This window comes from Coregonus clupeaformis, chromosome 21 (genome assembly GCF_020615455.1).
Source record: "Coregonus clupeaformis isolate EN_2021a chromosome 21, ASM2061545v1, whole genome shotgun sequence".
Classification (NCBI taxonomy): domain Eukaryota; kingdom Metazoa; phylum Chordata; class Actinopteri; order Salmoniformes; family Salmonidae; genus Coregonus; species Coregonus clupeaformis.
Window position 1 is genome coordinate 39338776 of NC_059212.1, and position 16008 is coordinate 39354783.

Below are 16008 nucleotides of genomic sequence, written 5' to 3' on the forward strand. Positions count from 1 at the left end.
CAAACAATCAATGACAAAGCACAGAGATTGAATTCAATCCCCTGTCTTAAAAAACCCAACACAAAACAGAAGTCCATAAAACAGCCAGTGTTGAAGAATACCATCTGCTCATGACCTCTATGTCTCTCTCTCTCTCTCTCTCTCTCTCTCTCTCTCTCTCTCTCTCTCTCTCTCTCTCTCTCTCTCTCTCTCTCTCTCTCTCTCTCTCTCTCTCTCTTTCTCCCTCCCTCACCCTCCCTCTCTCTGTCTCAAAGTGAATTTATTGCTCCATTAAAACACTTTTATCTGTGAAATGGGACACAGAATGATCTGTATTTGTAACAACAGTATGCTAGCTGAATTATCTTATCTTTATTGTTGTTCTATGGGGAATTGAGAGCTCCAAAGGGCACATAGATATTACACAACAGCAATAAATAGTACACAGCAAATTGGCCAGTGTTGATTCAGGAGTTACAATCACTCTCTAAGAGTGAAATTAACACTCAGTGGTGTAAAAGAACCCCTAGTGTTGGTGTAAATACACAGAGTTATTGTTTTACACTGTGGAGAGTAAAACAGTCCAATCAAAACCACGCCCATCATTATCATATTTCCCAGTAAGCTCTAGCGCAAGTTTATTTTTTTAGGATTGTTTTTAAATGTCTGTGTTTTTGCATATACATTGATTGATTGATGAATCTTACGCTACACAAAGATAAATAACATATAGCTTTCTAAACTAATGCAATCAGTTAGTTAGATTTATTGCACCCATAACCAAAATGGATTGTTCCAGTTTAAATGGTTTAGGTAGTCTCCATTACCAATTCCCATTATCCTAAAAGTCATTCTGAATGTGTGTTGTGGGTGAATTAACATTGTAACTGTTGGATATCCTAACTCTGTCTGGATTCCAATAGGAATTACACTTCATTTTGCAAGCCAGCATAATGTGACTTGCAGGCCTGATGTGGCCTGTAAACCAGGAGTTTCCCAACACCACTGATTTAGGATAAAACTAGGCCATCAAAGTAAGGCCTTATGATATACAGTGTATAATGTATATTTTTTATAGAGTTTCATTTTAATGATAACATTCACCTAGGAACTCACTTCAACGACCATGTCTGTGTCACTAATATACAGTATATACTCATGGGTGGTAACTCTACAATTCACTCAAAAAGAAAAGGCACCCTGGGATATATGCAAATTAGGCTTTACACCATACACAATTTCATTATATTTCACTCCACTGTAGAGTGAAATTGTGTTTTTTCATGCCACAGTAGAGTGTATTTTATATTTCACTCCAGAATAGAGTGAAATACTAATCAGTTCACTACAGTGTATAGTGAAATGCCTATTAGTTCACTCCAGTGTATAGTTAAATCCTTAATATTTCACTCCAGTGTATTGTGAATTTCACACAGCCAGTGTTAATTTTCTACTCTGTATAGAGTTACATAAACACAGTCTAAATGTTACATTTTAACACTTTTGAAAGTGTTAAAGTCACTCTGTTGAGAGTGTATTCATATACACACCTCAAAAGTGTTTACACTACGGCAAGTTAGTTTAACACTTCCGATTTTGCTGTGTAGCTATACATATATTTCCACCCTAGACATGCATGTTAGAAGTCACAATACGTCGCCCATGTACTAATACAAGATCCAGTCCAGAATTACTTTACAGTAAGAGTTTTAATGTGGACACTACAGGAATCGAACCCACAACCTTACCATTACTTGTTTGTGCTGTATTGTCGAAACCAACTGAACTAAGCTGTGACATCACAGGTTCTCTTCCTATCATGTAGTAGTGCTGTCAATACGTGTGTAGCCTACACGGCATCTTATGGGTGCATCTCAATAATCAAGTAGCTTCCTCTCCTTGACTCCTTTCTTCCATCCGCACTGACATTAAATAACTGGACAGGTGAAAACACATTCCTGGAGGGCATCCAACATATTGCTTTCACCTTTGCTGTGTTGTCAGATCAGTAAAGATGAAGGAGAGGAAACAAGGAGTGGATGTAACTTTTACTGATATGCAGCCATATTATGTATCCTCTCACACTCCCCCTGAGTCACTTGGAGTATGTGTATTTCTAAGTATCCAGTTTTGTCTTTGCACCATCAGAACGCTGGATCTTATCTTCTGGCTTCTGTGATAAGTCTGTTTACCCCCACATAACATTCTGGTTGTGATTGAAGGAATGTCTTGCTATATGTATTTCAAGGAAAAGACCCTGTGTTTCCCATAAATTAAAGTGATTAATGGATGATACTGAGTCAAACGTCACAGTTCAACCTTTATAGCTATATTACATTACAGCAATATTACTTTATATTATTGGAAGCAGTGTGTGTGTGTGTGTGTGTGTGTGTGGTGCGTGCGTGCGTGTGTGTGTGTGTGTGTGTGTGTGACTCCATCCATTGAAGTGGTCCAGTCCAGAAACAACCCATATAGGCCCTAGCTCCTAGCCCCTAGTCCCTAGCCCTTAGCTCCTAGTCCTTAGCTCCATACACTTCTGTTCTGGAGATTTGATAGTCAAAGTCCTACCCTCCCTAATCAGAGGGCAAGGAGATACCATAATACTTATACCTATCAAATACTTTAATGTTTCTGTCTGTGCCTATCTTTAAAGATTGTGGAAGGTAGACCATTTTTACAATCTACCATGCAAAACATTAAATTGGAGCGAGCCAGATTGTGCTCCGTTCAATAATTTGAGATTCTGTGGATTGACAAAATATATTTGGACTAATAGTGCCTCCTTGTGGATTTGTGCCTGTATTACATGTCATAGCCTGGTCATAGCACGTCGCACGGCGTTTATCAAAGAAAGCCTGGTCTCATAGACTAGGCGTAACATAGTAAATATTATTCCGGTACACCCAAATGGGTATGATATGTTACATTTGGTATGGTTAGATAAGACAGAAGGTTACGTTAAGGCCCAGTGCAGTCAAAAGCGTGATTTTTCTGTGTTTTATATATATTTCCACACTGTGAGGTTGGAATAATACCGTGAAATTATGAAAATGATGATAGTGCCCTTTTAGTGTAAGAGCTGTTTGAAAAGGCCACTTGAAATTTCAGCCTGTTTTGGTGGGATGGAGTTTTGGCCTGCCTGGTGACATCACCAGGCGGTATATTAGTTAATAGACAAATAAGAAAGAGCGTTCCAAACCTCTCTGCCAATAACAACTAGTTTTCCCCTCCCCACTCAGACCACTCCTAGCAAAATTCTTACTTGAGAAATTACTATTTTTAGCTGTTTTTGTTTCTTTTTGACCATATTAATTGAAAACAATCACAGTAAGGTACTTAATTGTTACCCAGAAATGATTTGATATTTAGATAACAACGGCTGCATTGGACCTTCAAGGCAAAACGAAAGTAGGGTGGTTGGTCAGGGTGGCATATAACACGAAAGTCTAGCAACCCAAAAGATGCGTGATCGAATCTCATCCTGGCAAATGTTAGCTAATTAACAACTTTGCAACTACTTACTACTTTTTAGCTACTTTCCAACTAACTTAGCATGTTAGCTAACCCTTATCCTAACCCTAACCTTAACCCTTTATCCTAACTCCTAACCCTAACCTCTAGCCTAGCTAGCTAATGTTCTCGTTAGCTACCTAGCTAGCTAAGGTTAGCAACAACAAATTAGAATTCATAACATATCAAACGTTTCGGAAATTCCTAACATATTGTACAAATTGCAATTCGTAACATATAATACGAATTGTAACTCGTAACATATCATGCGAAATGGATGATGGACTTCCACAAATTAATAGATATCATACGAAACATAACATAGCATTATTGATGAACCCCGAGTTTACTTTTACTACGTTACGTCTTCCCATGAGTCCACGTTGCAGCCGAACGGAAGTGATATAAAGCAGCGTAAGCGGTCATAAGCGTTCTCTTTCCTGCCTATCCTTGGACGAGGAAGGCGGTGTATTCGCAGCGTTAATTTTACCAATAGTTTATCTACGAACATCAGGCAAAATGGTACGTTGATTTTGAATTGTTTTGCTATGATTCGGTGGACCGGAGATTCAGTGTTGTCCATGGGTAAAGAGTTGGAGCACTTCTTCTCCATTGCCGGTGACCAGTTGAAAGGAACAGGGCCCGGTGAAGCAGCCTCCGGGGCACCCAATATGGATGCTACCTGTTCGAACAGCATGACGATGTTTAGAAAACCGCGGCGGACATCGCTATATAAACGTCCATATGACATTTTAATGATTTGACGGTTACCAATTTCTCCTAATAATTTCGTTTAAGGAATATTGTGGTTGCTTGAATCTACGCAGATGTCAAATGTTGGTTTTTACTATATAACCAACCATCTTTAGGGGTTTCAAGTCTGTTTTATAACTGGGCCCGCCCAGATAACTCTAGGCCAGGGTTTCCCAAACTCGGTCCTCGGGACCCCAAGGGGGATTTTGCGAGAACGCTGCACACCTGATTCAACTAATCAACAAGCTTTGATCATTTTAATCAGCTGTATAGTGTTAGGGCAAAAATCTAAACGTGTACTCCTTGGGGTCTCGAGGACAGAGTTTGGGAAACGCTGCTCTAGGTTATCGCCCGCTATAATGTTTGGGGGGCAACACTTGGTTTTTGACCACAGACGTTATAGTTAGTCACTGTTTGACAATGGTCATTGGCAACATCGATATTCAAAACCGTTGGTAATGGTAGCAAACTGTCCCATATGTCAATTCTAGTGTGTAACGCAATTTTGTTTTATAACTTGGCCAACTGGCAGTAAAACGTCAGTTATTGGTTCAAACGTGGCATGACTTCTAGTTAGGTCTGTGTGTTGGCTTGCTCAAATTTAGGCCAGCAAGTGCAGCGTGATGCATTTGGGCAAAATGGGCAGTTCCCAAGTGGTGTGCGTCACTGCTTATATAAAAAAGGCCTCTACTCCAGTCTAGGGCGTCATATGCGCCAATGCTGACTAGTTAAACTCAAAGGATAATCTCTTCGCGTTTATCAACCGAATAGGACTGCCACAACTACATGAGTCATCGAGCCAGCTGCCAATATAACTAGATTAAAAAAGAGCAAATAAACGGCATGTTGTCTGCTGGTGGTCCCTCCCTTTTTAAATGGGCAATGTGTTGAATTCCAGTCTGCGCTAGACTACTGCAGGCTGTCATACAGCCCGCCAAGATGGATGACATATCACCTCACCCCATTTGAACAGAAGACTAGTCCAAATGCAAATATCAGCATCCCTTTTCTGATGTCCCATCTAAAAGGGCTAGATCATCAGTCAATGTATTGTATCACCTTTTTCCTCTAGCTGGATGTGGTTATCAAATAAAGATGTTCTATGCTGCTATAGGACAGTCAGTCTATCTAGAGAAAGTCTTTCTGCATTGCTTTTCATTGCTCTTTATAGGGTTTTGACCAGGGTTGCTGCTGTTAAGAAATGTCAAATGCATTTAAGCACCGTACATAGAGTGAATCTTAACTTTGACTTGAATTTTCACTTAGTCATGCACTGATGTCAGTGGGCGTTGGGGTCCCCCCCAATTTTTTTTTTAAATTTACTATTTTATTTAGGCAGTTTAGTCATCAAGACTAGAACAGGTTCTCTTTTCTGATTATGTGGATCTTTGTTGCTCAGGTGAACTTTACAGTGGACCAGATCCGTGCCATCATGGACAAGAAATCCAACATCCGCAACATGTCTGTGATCGCACACGTGGACCACGGCAAGTCCACGCTGACCGACTCCCTGGTGTCTAAAGCCGGGATCATCGCGGGGTCTCGCGCCGGAGAGACCCGCTTCACAGACACTCGCAAAGATGAGCAGGAGCGTTGTATTACCATCAAGTCCACGTAAGTAGTACAGGGTCGTGTTCATTCTGTTGCTAAATGTCTTAAAACGAAAATGAGTTTCTTATTGGGAAAGTCTGACTGTTTCTTTTAAAGTAAATACAACCCAGAAGTGTTTGAATCTCGCATATGGAATTGGCAGGTTGTTGCTTGGGGGTGGGGTCTTAAAGTTAAAATTGTTGGCCTTCACCAGAATAAATGTAAACTAACAAATCAAGTATATGTGTGTTTTACTTTAAGAGCGAGAGCTCTGCCTAACCCCCCTCCTCCCTCAGGGTGGCTTCTGAGCACTTTTTCCCCCATCATATGTTGCTGTCATATACGCACACTCGTTCATTAGAGGCTGCTGCCCTATGTACATAGTCATGGAACACTGAGCACTTTCATGTTTACATGCTGTTTTACCCACTGCATAGGTATATGCTGTATTCCAATCCTATTTAACTATTGCTGTACATGTACTATTCAGATATACTACATATTCTATCCATATACCATCCATATTGTCTATACATCCCATTATATACATCACACATACTGACATTTCTTCATTCCATTCTTTAACTTTTTAGATTTGTGTGTATTGTTTAGATATGACTGAGCTGTTGGCACTAGGAACACAAGCATTTTGCTACACCTGCAATAACGTCTACTAATTATGTGCATGCGACCAATAAAAGGTTATTTGCTTTGCGTATGAGGTTAGCTAAGAATTGTGTGGCTGAAAAACATACTGCATGTACAAATGCCTGAACTGAAGATGCCAGATTAGAGGTGGATAAATGTCATTGTCCGTGCTGTGGCGATTTTTCTTTAGCAAACAACCAAGCAGGATAAGTTACAGTACAGCTTGTTCAGTGCTGTTCTGTTCCCCCTGCACACATCAACTAGTTTCCTACTCTCCCGTTCTGTCTACATCCCACAGCTGACTGGGACGCTTGGTTTCAGACAAAAACAACTACATTAAAATCTCATTCACCTATTCTCTCCACCCCCTCTCCCTCGCTCCTCTCAGGGCCATCTCCATGTACTACGAGCTGGGGGAGAACGACATGGCCTTCATCAAGCAGACTAAGGATGGGCTTGGCTTCCTCATCAACCTGATCGACTCCCCGGGCCATGTGGACTTCTCCTCTGAGGTCACAGCCGCCCTTAGGGTCACAGACGGAGCGCTGGTGGTGGTCGACTGTGTCTCGGGTACACTTACAGTCTCTTCTGTCCCAGTCGCCTCTCTCCCTTGGGCAGTCTTTCTTGCCCTTTCAGTTTATTTAGATTCCATGTATATTTTAGTCATTTAGCGGACGCTCTTATCCAGAGCGACGTACAGGAGCAATTATGGTTAAGTACCTTGATTTAAGGGCACATCAGCAGATTTTTCACTTCGTCTTCTTGGAGATTTTAACCAGCAACCTTTCAGTTACTGGCCCAAATGCTCATAACTGCTAGGCTAACCTGCTCATCTAACACCTTCTCGTGCTCCCCTGGTCAGGTGTGTGTGTGCAGACAGAGACTGTGTTGAGGCAGGCCATTGCTGAGCGCATCAAGCCGGTGCTGATGATGAACAAGATGGACCGTGCCCTGCTGGAGCTGCAGCTGGAGCCGGAGGATCTGTTCCAGACCTTCCAGCGCATCGTGGAGAACGTCAACGTCATCATCGCCACCTACGGCGAGGACGAAGCGGGACCAATGGGTGCCATAATGGTGAGACACACAGGTTGCGTGAATGCAGGATTGTGTTTAATACGCAGGAAAGAAACTCATATCTAAAATGGTTATTGTAAATTCTGCTCGGTTTCAGTCAAGGTTCACTCCAAATCATGAATGTAAAAGGACTAATTTCGTGCCTCAGTTCACTTCGGATGAAGTATATTTGCTCTTGTTGTTGGAGCACCAGACAGTGCTCTGACTAATGTGTAAGCTACTTCTCTCTGGTAGCAAGGTTAACTTCAAGTAAAACATTTAGGAAATGTAGCTGGCTACATTCTTTAAAAAAATGATGGGCATGCATCGTTTTTGCAGCAACAAAATACCTTTGACAATGTGAGCTAATTTACTTGTGCGGCTGCTTGCCAAAGTGTTGCACTGCTGTCATCTGAAACAATTTTGTTGCACTAATGTATTTTGTGTGAAGGGAAACTATAGTTGCATGCTATTGAAGCAAAAAACCACTGACTTTATGAAACACAGGTGAGATGGTTTGTTTTTGAAAATGTAGATTTCTGAAAGCTACTGCGACCTCTGACACACTTGATGAGCATAACTGTAAGTAGTGATCAGTTGGTTTGAATATCTTCTAACTTTCAGACAATTCAGAGCTTACACCGCGATGGAGAAAATCAATGTCCAGTTCAACTGACAGACAATGGGACTGGTCCCAATTCTCTGGCGTGATCATAGGTCAAACATGCTTCCCTAACAGACAATGACCTGGCCCTATTGTCGTCCCTCAGATTGACCCTGTGATCGGTACCGTGGGGTTTGGGTCTGGCCTACACGGCTGGGCCTTCACCCTCAAGCAGTTTGCTGAGATGTACGTGACCAAGTTTTCTGCTGGCAAAGACACCCAGCTGGGATCAGCGGAGAGGTGTAAGAAGGTGGAAGACATGATGAAGAAGCTGTGGGGAGAGAGGTACATGCCCATACTACACACACCCACTGTACACATAGACACTACTGCACATGCATACACACATTTACTATACATGCACACAAACCCAGTCCACACATTGTACACTATGACACATGCACTGTACATAGAAACCCACTGTAAGAAGATGGGAGGACATGATGAATAATCTGTGGATAGAGCGAGGGTATTCAGACAAGAGTACTGGAACAAGATGTACACAGGTATGCGTGCGCTTAGATGGACAGACCGAAAGACACGCGTAGCACAAGTGGAATACGCAATGTAGAAATTACAGGTAGACGGGTACATACTTACTCTGGGTGCGTTCCAGATAGATGTTCTCTGTGCAGATTGTCAGATCTATACTGTCTGGAGAAGTGTAGCATCTCAGGAACCACACCAATGTAATCATATAATTTCTACAGAGCTGCACTGAAATATATCTGGAATGCACTTTCTCTCTCTCGCTCTCCCTCTCTGGGCGCACTTGATTTAAAAACGCCTGTTGTGCTGGTTAGGCGGGGCTTGTACCTTAGGACCGATGAAATGGCTCCAAAAGGGACAACTCCGCCTACCCCGGCGCTTCGGATGAATTAAATGAAGTGTGCCTGTTCTCTCTCTCGCTTTCTCAATCACACGCACACAGGTGAGGGCGTGGCAATATTGAAAAGTGATTTGCAGGTATGTGACGTGACACGGGCAGCCCCCTATATGTACAGGGTTTTTCTCTGTATGGAGACCTAAGGAAGACCAAAGGGTTGAAGACAAAGTAAACCCATTTGGGAGCCTAAATCTCAGGTGCGCACTCTTCTCTTATGTTGGCAAACAATCTGACGTGTTGCAAATATTTCCTGTTTTTGGCTGTTTACTTGTCACGGCTGATTGTAACATACTATATGCTTGCGAGTTCCTGGCTGTCGTAGTGACATGAAATGTAGTTAACTGTTGCATTTGTCTTTTTTTTCCTTGACTCATAATAGCACTGGTTTTGCAGATGGCAGCTATTTTTGAAGAAGGTTTTACCCAAAGGTTTTGTTTGCAAACGGGGTCGAGGTCAATTCGAATTGAAGTCGGTCAATTCAGGAAGTAAAATAAAAATGTTGAAACTGGTTATTTTCTCAAACTGAAGAGGATAAGCTATTTCAGAAGTTATTCCATAAAAAATCAAATCACTAAATTAATTGACTTCAATTGGCATGGATAACTACCCTGGTTGCAACTTGAGTTTAATGCACCGCTCAGTCATTTAGCAGACGCTATTATACGGAACTGTCAATGTGAATATTAAACTGTGTGTCCACCTGGTAGGTTTTTTGACCCAGCCACTGGGAAGTTCAGTAAGTCTAACCTCGGCCCCGATGGTAAGAAGCTGCCCCGCACCTTCTCTCAGCTGGTCCTGGACCCCATCTTCAAGGTGAGAGGGGACATGACCCCCCCTAAACTGTTTTAATTGATTTTATGCAATGCATTCACCAATATAAAATACATGTGTTTTTTTTATGGTAAGCAACTTCTCCCTCCCTCCAGGTATTTGATGCTATCATGAACTTCAAGAAGGATGAGACGGCCAAGCTGATAGAGAAGCTGGACATCAAGCTGGACTCTGAGGACAAGGAGAAGGAGGGTAAGCCCCTGCTGAAGGCAGTGATGCGTCGCTGGCTCCCGGCCGGAGAGGCCCTGCTTCAGATGATCACCATCCACCTGCCTTCCCCCGTCACCGCCCAGAAGTACCGTTGTGAGCTGCTCTACGAGGGACCAGGAGATGACGAGGCCGCCATGGGTGAGGGCTCACAAACACGTACACGCAATGCTTCAGCCAGCCCACAGTTTACTCACTGCAAGACACACACTTGGCGCTATGATTTGATGGCTCACACAAGATCCAAAATTAAAAAGTAACGGTACACGTGCCTGTCCATGTCAACTAGCAAAGGATTAGACCTCACATTTCCTAGTTGATATAAAGTCTGGTTTCATAATCCTAATTAACCTCCCCCTCTCCTTGCCGCTCAGGTATCAAGAACTGCGACCCCAAGGCTCCCCTGATGATGTATATCTCTAAGATGGTGCCCACCACAGATAAGGGTCGCTTCTATGCCTTTGGCCGTGTGTTCTCTGGCTGCGTGTCCACCGGCTTGAAGGTGCGCATCATGGGACCAAACTTCACCCCCGGGAAGAAAGAAGACCTCTACGTCAAACCCATCCAGAGGTGTGTGTGTGGTACCATTTTTAAAGTGGCAGATGTGTGACTTAACTTTTTCAAGCATTGTTTATTCTTCCCCCGCTTCATCACTCGTCTTCCTCCCACTGTAGGACCATTCTGATGATGGGGCGTTATGTGGAGCCCATTGAGGATGTGCCATGTGGGAACATTGTTGGTCTGGTTGGAGTTGACCAGTATCTGATTAAGACTGGGACCATCACCACCTTTGAACAGGTGGGTTGTACAGCGCATCACCTTTTTACTATAGCAAAACTCAAGACCGCTTTGACTTTTTGTGACTGGAGTACTCCTAGACTTTTGTTCCGGTTAAAAGTAGTGCACTACATAGGGAATGGGGTGCCATTTTGGACGAACAATGGATGAGTATTTATGTATGCTTGTCCGACAGGCCCACAATATGCGTGTGATGAAGTTCAGTGTCAGCCCTGTGGTGAGGGTGGCTGTGGAGGCCAAGAACCCTGCTGACCTGCCCAAGCTGGTGGAGGGACTGAAGCGACTGGCCAAGTCTGACCCCATGGTGCAGTGTATCATCGAGGAGTCTGGAGAGCACATCATCGCCGGGGCCGGAGAGCTGCATCTGGAGATCTGCCTCAAGGACCTGGAGGAGGACCACGCCGGCATTCCACTGAAGGTGAGGGAGGGGGAGGAACAGGGCGTGGGGGACAAGGATTGTACTTGAGAGAGACTGATTTCTCAGAGTATAGTACATGGTAAGATGACCGTCATGGAAATATCTATGTAGACTAACTCACTGTCCTAACCTGATTCGCAACCCTCTCCTCACCCTAACAGAAATCTGACCCAGTGGTGTCCTACAGGGAGACCGTGTCTGAGGAGTCTGAAGTGATGTGTCTGTCCAAGTCCCCCAACAAGCACAACCGCCTATACATGCGGGCCAAACCCTTCCCTGACGGCCTGGCCGAGGACATCGAGAAGGGTGACATCAGCCCCCGGCAGGAGCTGAAGATCCGCGCCCGCTTCCTGGCTGACAAGTATGAGTGGGACGTGTCGGAGGCCCGTAAGATCTGGTGCTTCGGCCCCGACGGTACCGGGCCCAACCTGCTGATGGACGTGACCAAGGGAGTCCAGTACCTGAATGAGATCAAGGACAGCGTGGTGGCCGGCTTCCAGTGGGCCGTCAAGGAGGTGGGTTTAGGTTTGCTTTAGTTAAGCTTGACAACTAACTGCTGCATTGTGACTCATTTTCCTTGCCAAAGCTCATTGATGCGTTGTAGTTTAATGAAATCTACCTTCATGACTTCAGTTTGTATGTGTAAATAGATTAAAATCCAGTGTAGGCCATGCTACAGGTACCAAGTTTGCTTAATCATTTCTGTCCTGAGTTGTGATGTGCAGTTCCTTCCGCCCTCTTACAGGGTGTGCTGTGCGAGGAGAACATGCGTGCGGTCCGCTTCGACATCCACGACGTGACCCTGCACACGGACGCCATTCACCGCGGTGGCGGACAGATCATCCCCACCGCCCGCAGAGTGTTGTATGCCTGCCAGCTCACCGCCCAGCCACGTCTCATGGAGCCCGTCTACCTAGTGGAGATCCAGGTGTGTAACTACTTTGCCACCTGACCAGGAACTCGGCCGCTGTCTTATATTGAATTGTATGCTAGGCTATAGGGGTCTATTTGGAATCAAGTATGACGTTTCTGAGTAATGCGTTTCCTGCTTCTGCAGTGCCCAGAGCAGGTAGTGGGTGGGATCTACGGCGTGCTGAACAGGAAGCGAGGCCATGTGTTCGAGGAGTCCCAGGTGATGGGCACGCCCATGTTCATCGTTAAGGCCTACCTGCCTGTCAACGAGTCATTTGGTGAGTGAGCGAAATTGAACCCAACTCTGTGTAGAACAGTTATTCTTATCTGATGGGTAACGTCTAGAGATGACACATTGAACTCTGACCCAGTGTTCGACTACTGTCAGATAGACCTCAAGCGGTAACTGTCCTGTTCCCTGTTCCCACCCCAGGCTTCACCGCTGACCTGCGCTCCAACACGGGCGGCCAGGCCTTCCCCCAGTGTGTGTTTGACCACTGGCAGATCCTCCAGGGAGACCCCCAGGACCCCACCACCAAGACCGCCATTGTGGTGGCCGAGACCAGGAAACGCAAGGGGCTCAAAGAGGGCATCCCAGCCCTGGACAACTACCTGGACAAATTGTAAATGTTGTCCTGGTTTCCCCCTAGCCACTACGACCCCCCCCCCACACACACTTGTGTAGATTGATAATGATTGGCTAGGCATACGCAATGTGTTTGATTTCACCTAGCCTATCGGAGGGTAACGTGACACTATTGGCATATTGCTTATGGTATACCTATCCGACCCTTTCAGATCTACACAGTGCCCAGGGGAAGGGACTAGGGGTTGGTTTGGAATTGAGTGGTCTGACCATTATTTTTTCTTCCCCCTTCATTCCTTCTGTTCCTCCATTGTACGAGTGAGGGATGGGACTGTACAGTGCACTGTGAGCGCAGTAGCGCTTGCCTAAAATGGAAACCTGGTGAAACAAATCCAAGGATGGAAAATGTGTAAATCATAATAAAGATGACTAGAAATGGTACTTGGGGTGGACCTCTCTCTGTTCATTGGCTCAAATTACAAAACTATTTCTGTAATGTTCCCTGAATACTTTGGCTTTATTTGACCCTTGCATACATGATAAAGGCAAAGAACCCAAGACCGGTGTTGGACAACTTGGTACTGTTTTGGAAACATATTAAAGGGCTCTAGTCAATCTGCATCGGAAGTTCAGCGTTACATTGTGATTGCCTTTACATTTCAATGTTCCCTCTAGCAGGGACTGCGTTCACGGAAAACGCTTGTCGGCTCAACCGGAAATTACCTTTACATTTAAATCGCGGAAGCTGTGACGCTTCAGCGTTGGCTTATGTAGAGCCGCAGTGTATGAATCCTCGATTCCAGTTATAAGCATTTAAAAATGACTAGTTAGTCTGGTCCATAATTATTGGCACCATTGCTCAAGATGAGCATACCACTGTGTATTGCCAAAGAGCTCTATTTTCATGTCATTGGACAATGGCACTGCCTGGAGTTTGATAAGTGGCGTTGGTACCAGTGCTCTGATTGGATGACAAATTTGGCTCTTTGACCACGCACACCAGTGATTGGTTTGGCATTGGAAAAACAAGCTTATACTGAAAAGTACCTCATACTTATGGTGGATCTTTGATGGGGCTATTTTGCTTCTAAGTACCAGGACATTTAAGCCCAAAACCTGATTCTCTGCCAGCAGGCTGATTGCTTGGTCACAACTGATCTTCCAGCAAGACTATAACCCCAAACACTAATAAAAATGAAATAAATTGTTACGTCTCTGGACTTAATTGAAGTGGGCAGATGGAGATCAAGCATATGGAAAGATTCTGAATGGTCTAAGATCCCTCACGTGTTCTCCAAGCCTCACAAGTGGAGGGTGCTAGAGTATTTAAATTGTACAATATAGCTCCATTTTAGTATTTTTTGCTCATCAAGAGTGCCAATAATTATGGACCCAACTTTTGTTGCGTTACTGAGAACTGAACATCCTGTCGCCTTGCATCGTCCACCTGACAAACAAATAACCAGAGGAATAATCCCATACTGTCTCTTTTAATTCAATGTTAATGCATGTATAATATACACCCCATAAACTTCTGTGGAAGGAAAATATTTTTCCACCTGGATATACCATCGCTATTAAGATGAAACATGTCTAAATCAGAATGTGCAAATCCATGTCAGAACCAGCAGAACAACCATCCAAAAGCTATGTGCTGAATATCCTGTGAGAAGGCATTGACAAAAATATTTTGAATATGCAGACCTGATGGTTGAAACATTGTCTTAATAAAATAAGATTCCCACTGTCACGTGACCCCATTGGAGCACAGAGAGGTGATGGGGTTATTTCCATCACAACTCCAGTTCATTCAAAGTGTGAAAAGGACAGAAGCCCAATTCTATTCCCTTCCGTGGTACAGATCTGAAGAGAGGAAAAGTAAGCCGGTGATTGCTCCCCCCAGCCCTCCAATAGGCTGAGTGGAGAGCTTCCACTTCATTTACATTACATTTTAGTCATTTAGCAGACGCTCTTATCCAGAGCGACCTACAGGAGCAAGTAGGGTTAAGTGCCTTGCTCAAGGGCACATCAACAGATTTTTCACCTAGTCGGCTCTGGGATTAGAACAAGCGACCTTTCGGTTACTGGCATAACGCTCTTAACCACTAAGCTACCTGCTGCCCTCCACTTACAGTCCATTCAGATCTGTGCACCCTAAAGGGCTAGGGGGAAGGTGTAGGGATGCAAAGTGGGTCACTGATCAGCACTGACCAATGAGATGGATCCTATTTGAACAAACCTGATTGGTAGTGTAACAGTCTGTTCATACATACACTACCGTTCAAAAGTTTGGGGTCACTTAGACATTTCCTTGTTTTTGAAAGAAAAGCAATTTTTTGTCCATTAAAATAACATTGAATTGATCAGAAATACAGTGTAGACATTGTTAATGTTGTAAATGTCTATTGTAGCTGGAAACGGCTGATTTTTAATGGAATATCTACATGGGCGTACAGAGGCCCATTATCAGCAACCATCAGTCCTGTGTTCCAATAGCACGTTGTGTTTGCTAATCCAAGTATCATTTTAAAAGGCTAATTGATCACCTTTTACAATTATGTTAGCACAGCTGAAAACTGTTGTGCTGATTAAAGAAGCAAAGAAACTGAAGATCTCGTACAACGCTGTGTACTACTCCCTTCACAGAACAGCGCAAACTGGCTCTAACCAGTATAGAAAGAGGAGTGGGAGGCCCCAGTGCACAACTGAGCGAGAGGACAAATACATTAGTGTCTAGTTTGAGAAACAGACGCCTCACAGGTCCTCAACTGGCAGCTTCATTAAATAGTACCCGCAAAACACCAGTCTCAACGTCAACAGTGAAGAGGCGACTCCGGGATGCTGACCTTCTAGGCAGAGTTGCAAAGAAAAAGCCACATCTCAGACTGGCCAATAAAAAGAAAAGATTAAGATGGGCAAAAGAACAGACACTGGACAGAGGAAGATTGGAAAAAAGTGTTATGGACAGACGAATCGAAGTTTGAGGTGTTCGGATCACAAAGAAGATCATTTGTGAGACGCAGACCAAATGAAAAGATGCTGGAGGAGTGCTTGATGCCATCTGTCAAGCATGGTGGAGGCAATGTGATGGTCTGGGGGTGCTTTGGTGGTGGTAAAGTGGGAGATTTGTACAGGGTAAAAGGGATCTTGAAGAAGGAAGGCTATCACTG

The 16008-nt window shown here is 44.0% G+C and overlaps 1 protein-coding gene and 1 pseudogene across 1 annotated transcript; one reads left to right on the forward strand and one right to left on the reverse strand.

Moving 5' to 3' along the window:
• The window catches only part of LOC121534481, a 16008-nt pseudogene extending 12090 nt beyond the window's left edge, over positions 1-3918 (reverse strand).
• On the forward strand, positions 3910-13279 carry LOC121535503 (elongation factor 2). The gene is made up of 14 exons (XM_041842633.2): positions 3910-4014; positions 5645-5859; positions 6872-7053; positions 7346-7557; positions 8307-8485; positions 9794-9899; positions 10013-10265; positions 10499-10694; positions 10799-10922; positions 11098-11340; positions 11502-11855; positions 12086-12268; positions 12398-12530; positions 12686-13279. The coding sequence occupies exons 1-14, from the start codon at positions 4012-4014 to the stop codon at positions 12877-12879; spliced, it is 2577 nt and encodes an 858-aa protein (XP_041698567.1). The 5' UTR covers positions 3910-4011; the 3' UTR covers positions 12880-13279.
• Positions 13280-16008: the final 2729 nt, after the last annotated feature.